This window comes from Phascolarctos cinereus, unplaced genomic scaffold (assembly GCF_003287225.1).
Source record: "Phascolarctos cinereus isolate Bilbo 61053 unplaced genomic scaffold, phaCin_HiC Scaffold_5;HRSCAF=322, whole genome shotgun sequence".
NCBI lineage: Eukaryota > Metazoa > Chordata > Mammalia > Diprotodontia > Phascolarctidae > Phascolarctos > Phascolarctos cinereus.
Window position 1 is genome coordinate 446833372 of NW_027555958.1, and position 9334 is coordinate 446842705.

General features: G+C 57.3%; 2 protein-coding genes across 3 annotated transcripts; one reads left to right on the forward strand and one right to left on the reverse strand.

Moving 5' to 3' along the window:
* Nucleotides 1-1764: 1764 nt before the first annotated feature.
* PLK3 (polo like kinase 3) lies at nucleotides 1765-6871 on the forward strand. Its single transcript, XM_020987564.2, has 15 exons — nucleotides 1765-2063; nucleotides 2248-2355; nucleotides 2476-2592; nucleotides 3090-3219; nucleotides 3434-3521; nucleotides 3877-3972; nucleotides 4131-4329; nucleotides 4428-4554; nucleotides 4689-4795; nucleotides 5084-5174; nucleotides 5275-5358; nucleotides 5502-5664; nucleotides 5852-5981; nucleotides 6145-6255; nucleotides 6332-6871. The coding sequence occupies exons 1-15, from the start codon at nucleotides 1857-1859 to the stop codon at nucleotides 6521-6523; spliced, it is 1950 nt and encodes a 649-aa protein (XP_020843223.1). The 5' UTR covers nucleotides 1765-1856; the 3' UTR covers nucleotides 6524-6871.
* DYNLT4 (dynein light chain Tctex-type 4) lies at nucleotides 6838-8899 on the reverse strand. Of its 2 annotated transcripts, XM_020987565.2 has the most exons (3): nucleotides 8630-8899; nucleotides 8350-8453; nucleotides 6838-7675 (listed from the first exon to the last, which is right to left on the reverse strand). In XM_020987565.2, exon 3 carries the CDS (start codon nucleotides 7560-7562, stop codon nucleotides 6906-6908), a length of 657 nt encoding a protein of 218 aa, XP_020843224.1. In that variant the 5' UTR covers nucleotides 7563-7675; nucleotides 8350-8453; nucleotides 8630-8899; the 3' UTR covers nucleotides 6838-6905. The 2 variants fall into 2 exon arrangements, with proteins under 2 accessions (XP_020843224.1, XP_020843225.1); XM_020987566.2 differs by lacking the exon at nucleotides 8350-8453.
* Between the last annotated feature and the right edge of the window lie 435 nt (nucleotides 8900-9334).

Genomic DNA, 9334 nt, shown 5'->3' on the forward strand with positions numbered 1-9334 from the left:
GAGAGAACTGAATTCAAATTGGTTTTTGTTGTTGTTAGTCAATGGGGTTATAGTGACTTGCCCAGGGTCACACAGCTAGTAAGTGTTATGTGTCTGAGGCTGGATTTGAACTCAGCTCCTCCTGAATCCAGGGCTGGTGCTCTCTCCACTGCACCACCTAGCTGCCCCTTATATATTTCTAATAAATAAGAATTTTAATAGACTAGCTGTAATCTCCAGTGCTGAATAGTAGGGCTGTTTTTTAGATGTAAGAAGTCAAGGGTAAAAGTGACAAAGGTCACAAAAGGCTCTGATTTTTCTCACCACTAAAACATTCTAAAGTTATTACGTTTTATTGTTAGCTAAGGTGTTAACACACTGCATAGCAAGTTATTTTGCTATTTATTCAAGCTTAGGAAATTACAGATTTTGAGACATCTAAGAGATGAATAACTGGTTATGAGGGAAAGAAGATAGGGTCTAGTTTGTTAGCAAACATTTGGCACTAATAAATGCTTAATAAACAAGGTATGGTACGGAGCTGATGGACTAATGAGTATGCGAGTGGTTGCAGTTTTAGTCATTAAAAAGGAAATAATCCGAACATCCCAGAATCTTGGACAATGAGAATGAACATGACAATGAGGAGGAGGCTGGGGGTCGACCACTCCATAGAGGCTATAGTGAGTATGGTCTACACTAAAACAGTGTTACATTTAAAACGAACCAAGAAACCCAAGCATTTGAGTGTCTACTCTGAGCCAGACATCTTCTTTCAAGGAGCTTACATTCTATTAGGGACATTTACAAATATGTTTATATACTAAATAGGAAGGTGCAATTCCAGTGAATGAACAATGTTTCCAGATGAACACTTGACAAATAATATAGATACAGATATACACGATGTATATATAATACATATGTATATAACTTTATATATACATATATTTACATATACATATCCTATATATACACAACGTATATAAAAGCTCCTCCCAGAGGAACCAACACTTCTGCGCATGAACGCGGGCTGTTTGGGATGAGGACGCCCTGAGTAGATGCTGCCTGAGCTGGAGGGGATCCGCACCCCTTCCCTCAGCTCGGACCTGGCCCGGGCTCTCCCGCTTTCTGGGACAGAGAAGCAGGCTGGGCTGTCACAGAAACTACGTATCATTTGCTTTCCTGGCTATGGCAAGCCACATATGCGCTTTGGTCACCAGATGGTGCTAGACGCTGCAGGCGCCAGACTAGGTCAGCCTTAGAGGAACTCCGTGCGCCTGCGCGGCTGCTCCAGCGGCTGCAGTGCCCCCTTTGCTCGCTAGAGGGTACTCCGATCACACGACTGGATCCCAGCTCTTGAGGCACGTGGGCTTAGGTGTCTAGGAATCACAGCATGTGATGTGAAATGATGCCTTCCTTGGAGAAACAAGGATCTGCATCGCTCCCTTTCAGGTCGCACCCCAAGCTTCCGAGGAACGCCAGTTACTGGGGCTGTACTTGGGGTCTGGCATCCAGACCCAAGTGCGCGGGGCGATGCAAAGTCGGACTGCAGCGAGCGGATAGGCCCAGGACGAACCAGCCGAAGATAGCCGCGCCCCCTTCCGGATTGTGGGCGGGTCTCCCCCGTGTCATGTCCTGTCCTGGGCGGGACTGTTGGTGATGACGTTCACCGCGGGGCGGGAACTTCGTGGATGTCATTCCCCCCCGGTGGGCGGGGCCCGATGACGCTTGGCGGCTCCTGAGAGGCGGGGGCCGGGGTTCATTGATAAAAACGCTCGGGCTCTCCGGGGCTCTAGCTGAGAGCTGAGCGTAGCTGCCAGAGGAGGTGGGAGGGCTGGCAAGAGGCCGGAGTCGCATGCGCGGACCTCGGGGCCATGGAGCCGGCCGCCTTTCTCTGCCCGCAGTCCTTGGCCAGCGCCGAGCCCCGCGCTTGGGCCCCCGGCAGAGACAGTGACTCCAGGGCTGGGACCCGGGAGCCCGAGCGCGGCCGCCTGGGAGCCGATCCGCTGCTGGACCCCACCCGCCTCATCAGGGACCCGCAGAGTGGCCGCACTTACCACCGGGGCCGCCTCCTGGGCAAGGTAGAGTAGGGGTAAGGGGAAGAGGCGAGACCACGGATCTGAGCCCCGGGACAGTGGGGAAGGTCTCGGGCTGTAAAAGTCGGCTCTTTGACGTCAGGGAGGGGAGACTGAGTCAGCAGTAGGGAGGCGGGGCCGGCTGAGTGAGGACCCCAGCGCCCTGACTGCCTCCCCGTTCCCGATCCAGGGGGGCTTCGCCCGATGCTATGAAGCCACGGACACCAGCAGTGGCCATACATACGCGGTCAAGGTCATTCCCCAGAGCCGGGTGGCCAAACCACCCCAGAGAGAGAAGGTAAGTCAGGTGGGAGGAATGGAGTTTCTGGCTGGTCTAGGACTGGTCCTGGAGAAGGGGAGGAGTGGGGGTTGAGGAGGAGGAGCCCGTGGCTAGAGTGGCCCTTCTCTCCCCTCCTAGATCCTTCAGGAAATCGCCCTACATCGAAGCCTCCACCACCGTCACATCGTTCGCTTTTCGCACCACTTTGAGGACGAAGGCAACATCTACATATTTCTGGAGTACTGCAGCCGAAAGGTTTGGGGGCCCAGCATGGGGCTTAGGTTTCAGATGAGTCCTGACTTTGAAACTCAGGGTCGTGGCCGAGGCCAGGCCACTTTCTGTGTCTCAGTTTCCTCCTATCTGAGCTGGGGCAGCTAGGCTCAAAGGGCCCTTTTAGCTCTGCTGTTCCATCATCCTAAGAGCCGTGTGAGGACTCTCCCTTGGATAATGGGGGTCAGGGGGACCTGATTAGACCAATGGGCTGCTGCTGTAGCCTGTGGCCTCCTGAAAAACTCCCATCCCAAATTTTCCTCCCAACCTCCCTAAAGGGAGGAAAGGAAGGCAAGTTCCCTTTTCATCCCAGAGCCACAGAGGGGCCAGATTGGGAAGGACCCTGGAGCTCAGCTCCTTTGTTTCACAGAGAGGGAAATGAAGCCCCAAGGCTGAACAAGAGGGTATGAGGCTCTCTGCTATGGTCCCCTGCCTTCTCTAATTCCCTGTTTAAGGTTCCTGACAGTTTTCTCCCCCACTAGTCACTGGCACACATCTGGAAGGCAAGGCACACACTTCTGGAGCCTGAGGTCCGGTACTACCTTCGACAGGTTATTGCTGGCTTGCGCTACCTGCATCAACGAGGGGTCCTACACCGAGACCTCAAGCTGGGTGAGTCTCAGGAGAGGGACCCTGGCCCAGCTAGGGCTGGGCTAAGCCCAGAGAATGTTCAGGGCCACTTCCAGGAGGGAGCTGTGCCTTACTTCCCCTTCCTGGGTACCTGAAGGCATAAAAGCCAAAGCAAGGGGCAGAAGGGGGAGAGCTGACCATGGGTCAGGAAGCCTGTGCCCCATTCCTAACCCCCCTGCTGACTCTTGGCCTTCAGGAAACTTTTTCATCACGGAGAACATGGAACTGAAGCTTGGGGATTTTGGACTGGCTGCTCGGCTGGAACCTCAGGATCAAAGGAAAAAGTAGGTGGCTGGGGTCTTGGGGAAGCCCAGCCCCTTCTTAGCCAGAGGGGCCTGGGGGACCAGCTGGGAGTGTAGTCTTCTGTCTCTAATAGCCCTCTATTGTCCCTAGGACAAGGGGGTGTTATCTGGATCCTGGAGACAGTCTGGGTCTTTGTTCTCAGCTAGGAATGGGCCGGGCGGGGGGAGCAGGGGGAGGCAGGCAGTTGTATCCTTTCAAACATCCCCCCCCCCCAAGCACAGAGCAAGGCCTGCTGGGCTTGTGGGGGAAGGGCCAGCTGGAAGGATAAGTCTCTGGCAGGCAATTCCAACGTAGGAGACCAAAGGCCCCTCTGACCCCTCCCCTCTGTGCCCTCAGGACCATATGTGGGACCCCCAATTATCTGGCTCCTGAGGTGTTGCTACGCCAGGGTCATGGCCCAGAGTCTGACGTGTGGTCATTGGGCTGTGTCATGTAAGTATGTCCCCTAAGGGGGCTTGGGCTGGGGAGAGAAGGAGGGCATAGGGCTCAGTCAGGCACTTTTGGGAAACCAGGTCTTCCTGGCATTGGAATAAGGCTTAGGATGAGAGCCTACTGAGCTCATGGCCCATGGCTGCCACCCCCCCTCCCAGGTATACACTGCTGTGTGGGAACCCCCCCTTTGAGATGGCTGACCTGAAGGAGACGTACCGTTGCATCAAGCAGGTTCAGTACAAGTTGCCCACCTACCTCTCTGTGTCTGCCCGACACCTCCTTGCCGCCATCCTTCGCCCTGTGCCCCAAGACCGGCCCTCACTGGAGGAGATCCTTCAGCATGAATTCTTCACCAAGGTCTGTACCCAGCCCAGGTGACATGGCCCAGTCTGTCTCTGAGGCCTTTTGGTGCCAGGGCCCCATCTGATGCTAGGCTTCTGTTCCTCTTTTCTCAGGGCTATACCCCGGCTCAACTGCCCCCCAGCAGCTGCACCACAGTCCCTGACCTGACCCCCCCCAGCCCTGCCCAAAGCCTCTTTACTAAAGTGACCAAGAGCCTCTTTGGCCGCAAGAAGAACAAGAGTAAGCCAGATGTGATGGGCAGCAGGGAGCTGGAGAGCCATGGAGGGTTAGGGGAGGAGAGAGGAGAGGGGGGAGTGCAGTGGGGAGCCCTGGGCAGAGCAGAGCAATAATGCTCTGGTGCCTCTCATGCCCAGGTAAGATAGCCCTCCAGGAGCAGGACAATCTCTCCCGCCTCGTCAGTGACCTCGTGCTTACCTCCATCTGCCCTCAGAGTAGCTCCAAGGAGCCAAGGCTTGCCCAGGTGAGGAGGGGAGTCAGGGGTGTGGGGGCAGGTACCTTTGGCCCTCCTGACCTTGGTGACCCAGCCTGACTCACCCCTATGCTGCTGGGTGAAGCACCCTGGGATGAAAGGGGCCTGGCAGCATCCAGCTTCCTCCTAGCCTAATTGCCTTTGCTTCATTAGGCCCTGGCTATGGGCGTGACTGTCACAGTCAGGGACCCCAGAGGTCAATAATAGGAAATGGCTGGGGAGGGTACCTCTCCTCCTCACCTGCCCTGCCCCCACATTGCTTTCTCCCTCTCTCCCCAGGAGGAAACTGATGTTGCCCCCAGCCTAGCAGAATCTGCCCCTGAGGAGGGCTCCCCCAGGTCCTTGGCAGCCATGGGCAGCAGCTGTGAGGGTGAGCTGGGGGAAGAGGGGAAGTTCACAGGGGTGCCCTGGTTTGGGGCAGCCTGGGAAACTGTTGTGGGCCCTCATTTCCCACACACACACATTGCCAGGGTCTGAGGAGTGTCTGACGGCAGCCACAGTCATGGAGTCTACCCTGTGTGCCCTCCGCAACTGCCTGGCCTTCATGCCCCCAGGTACCTGGAGAGGGTGGTCGAGATCTGGGGCTAGAGGTGTCTGTTCAAGCAAAGAGGAAGGGCAGAGGGTGGAGAATCTCTGGAAGCCTGTGGAGTTAGGGCAGTCCCCTCACCCTTTTCTATTCATCCTGCTCCCTCCTCAGCTAAGCAAAACCCAGCACCCCTGGCCTCTCCAGAGCACCTGCTGTGGGTCAGTAAGTGGGTAGACTACTCCAACAAGTATGGCTTTGGCTACCAGCTGTCCAGCCGGCGGGTGGCTGTCCTCTTCAATGATGGCACACACATGGCCCTGTCCTCCAACAGGAAGTAAGTAGCCCTCCCTTCTGGTGGGGAAAAATCCCTGGGTTCAGACCCCATTCTGGCTCCTTCCTCCTGGAGGGTTCGGGGAAAGCTATCGGTTTCCCCATATATAAAAAGCAGCTCTGCCTACCCACACTGCTCTCTGAGGTCCTCTCAGCTCTGACAGCACCAGCCTGACCCCTGCTTTCCCTAGGACGGTGCATTACAGCCCAACCAACACCAAACACTTCTCCTTCCCTGTGGAGGCCGTCCCTCAGCAGCTGCAGGGCCAGCTCGGGGTCCTTCAATACTTTGCCTCCTACATGGACCAGAACCTCATGAAGGTGGGTCAGGGTACAGGTGAGGGGTGAAGTCCATACACCTGGGTGTCTCTGGGCAGTTCCCTTCTGCTGCCTGGGACCTAGAGATTTCATTTGAGAAATGAAAGGTTGAGCCATCAGCCACCCCAGAAGAGGCCTGACCTAACCAGGTATCTGTCTGCCCTAGGGTGGGGACCTACCCAGCATGGATGAGGCTGAGGGCCCTACAGCCCTGCTCCTGCAGTGGGTCAAGACTGACCAGGCCCTGCTTCTCCTGTTAAGCGATGGCACGGTGCAGGTGAGCCAGGCAGGGCTGAGGGCAGAGGAGGGAGGGGCTGCATTGCCAGAGGCCCTCACCCACCTTGTCCGCACAGGTGAATTTCTACATGGACCACATCAAGCTGATCCTGAGTGGCTGGGAGCCCCTGCTCATCACCTTTGTGACCCGGGACCGCCGGGCACGCACTTACCAAGCCCCTCACCTGCAGAGGCTCGGCTGCACACCGGACCTCCGGCTGCGTTTGGGCTACGTCCTGCGCCTGCTTCGACAGCGCAGCGGGACCTAGGGGGCCCTGCCTGACTGCCCTCCTGGGGGCACTCGAAGGCTAGTGGGGTCCCTGATCACGGACTCAGAGCCCCCTCCCAGGGCTACCTCCAGAACCTGTCCCAGCTGGCTTGGGAGGGAAGCGGGTCTGGGGGGAAGGGCCGCCCCGGCTCAGCGCCCAGCCCTGAGGCTTTGAGGGGTGGTCTCCCCACTAGGAGAGGGACCTTAAAGTAAGAGCTGGGCCCCCCAACCGCCAGGTCCAGCCTCTAGGCCTTTGTTCTGAGGGGGTGTTGCTGCCCCTGGAGGGCTGCCCCCCCTCCCCCTCCCCACAGGCGTTATTTATGACAATAATTATTTTTATTTATTCTAAGCTTGGTTTATTTATTGGGCTCGCCCTGCGCCAGTCACTCGCAGTAGACGCCGTGCACCACGGCCACGGCGAAGAGTGCGCCTGCGCACACTGACGCGGACGCGTGCCCGTCGCTGCCGGCGTCCCAGAGTGCTCGGCTCGCCACGCGCATACCCTGGCCCGCGCGCTGCCCGACCACCACGGTGCACACCAGCTTGTAGCGCGGCGGTAGCAGCTCACGGATGCGCATGCGCACCAGCTCGCACAGGCCACGCGCCAGCGCCCCGGCCCCGCCCGCCGAGTAGCGCGCGCCGTTCAGCGCCCCGCTCAGCACTGCCTCTAAGGCGCACTGCGCGTGCCCCGCCTCCCAGCGCGCGCCGGGGGCGGGGCCTGGACTCAGCCACGCCCCCAAGGCCGGCGCAGGCGCCCGCCGAGGTCGGTTTCCCGGAAGCGAGGAGAGCGCCAGGCCCAACGAGGAACGCCGAGGCCTGAGCCCCGGGGCGGCAGCCAGCGAAGGGCGGCGCGATGGGGCCAGAACCGTCCCGAGCAGGGAGCCCCGGCGGGAGCCCGGCACAGCGGCTCCGCGAGGCGGCTCTGCCACATTGCGCAGGCGCACCGTGCCCCGTTCGTCTCCGCTACCGCGCAGGTGCACTGTGTCCTCCTCCTCCTCCTCCTCGGGTCGGGCCGCCTCGGCGAGTGTTTTCCCGGCCATGGCGAACGGCGGCTGCCTTCGAGACCGGGAGTCGTGCACGGGTGGCCCCCGGCCCCGCCTCTTCCATGAATCTGGGGCTAATGCGGGTGTGGCCTTGCAGGACTTTGATGTGCCTGGGATGGGGGAGGGGTAAGGGTCGGGGCCCGGACTGGAAGTCCCACCGGATCTCCCCTCCACCCCAGAATCACTGTGGCCGTGGGCAGGTCCTACTTCTGTGACCCTGCTTGAATCAACCTTTACCTCTCGGTGCCTCAGTTTCTCCTTCTGTAAAACGGGAACAATAATAGTACCTACCTCCCAGGCTTGTTGTGAGGGGTCAAAAGATAATGTTGTAAAACTCTTTACAAACCTTAGAAATGTTATTTATTTTCTTATCTGCAAAATGGAGTTGGACCTAGAATCATAGATATGGAGCAGGCAGGGACCTGGAAGAGCATCCATTCCATCCCCTGCACTCTTCAGATGAAGGAAGAAGCCCACTAGAAGAGGAATTGATGGTCTGGGGGGTCCCACCTGACTCTTGTGTTAGGGCTCCTGTCCTGGACTAACCTCACTTAGATGGATTTGGGGCCCCAGAACTCTTTCCCCCTCATCTCGGGCACACCTCTCCCCTTTACCCCCAATTCTTTCCCTGTACTCCCCCCCAAGAGGAATCTCTGGGCCTCTGGAGCCCCTCCCTCCCCCAAGGCTACCCTCATTTTCTAACCCTTCCTAGAGAGGCTGGGCCAGGTTTTCCCACCCCCAACTCCCAAAGCTCCCTGAAACTCCCCAGGGGCACCTGAGTCACCTGCTTCTGTGTCATGCCAGGTGGGTCACCTGCTAGCTGGTCAACATTAGCCGTGGAAATGAGCGCACTGGCCCAGCCCAGCCTAGGTGTTGCGGCCACTGTCGCTAGGTGATGGGGTTACAGTACATCAGCAGACCTGTAGGCTTCCTCTGTCCTTTCCTCCTTCCTCCTTGCTCCTTTCTCCTCCTCCCCTGCCATCTATCCTGTCTTGCCTGAGATCCCGCTGTCCCAGAATTGCTGAGCTGGGAGAGAGGGTAGGTCATGCCTCAGAGAAGCCTACCTGTCTAACGAGTGCCTCAACAGAAGCCCCTGATAACATCCGTCTTCTGCTTAACTCCAGGGACCAGCATCTCATCGCTCACCAGGCTTACTTTGCTACTCTGCCATCCCCTCTCACTTCCTGCCACCTTTCCCCTATCGTTGCTTTTAGTTCTGCTGGGGTTCAGAGAGAGGTAAGGCTTCCTGTCTAATGCTTTGCCAAACAGACCAGTCCAGGGCAGCCTCTCAGACCATGAAGTCTCCCCCCTGGGGAGCAGAAGCAAGCTCATAGCCTCAGGGCCACCTGTGTTCTGTGTTCTTCAGGATCCAATGTGTCTGTGGGCCCTTAAGGGGTTTCAGGCAAGCTAAAGAAGCAGAACATACCCTGAGGAGTCAGCCAACTTTCTCAGTTTACTGTTGAGGAAACCAAGGCCCCGAAAGGGAAAGGGATTTGCTTAGGGTTTATTTCCATGCATCTCCCACTCTCCAGAGTCAGTCTGGGTGTGCCCTGATTTTAGGACCAAGGACAGTCCCAGTCTCCCTCAAATGTGTTTTCCTTTCCTAACTACAGTCACCTATCTGATCTAGTCTTCAGGCAAAGGCTGGGTGACTTTGGCCTTAGACCCCTGCTTCCCCAACCTCAAGAATACAGCCTGAGACCCTGAGAACTTGAGGAACAAAGTCTTACTGTTGATTGTCCTTTGTTCTCAAAGAGGACCATGACATC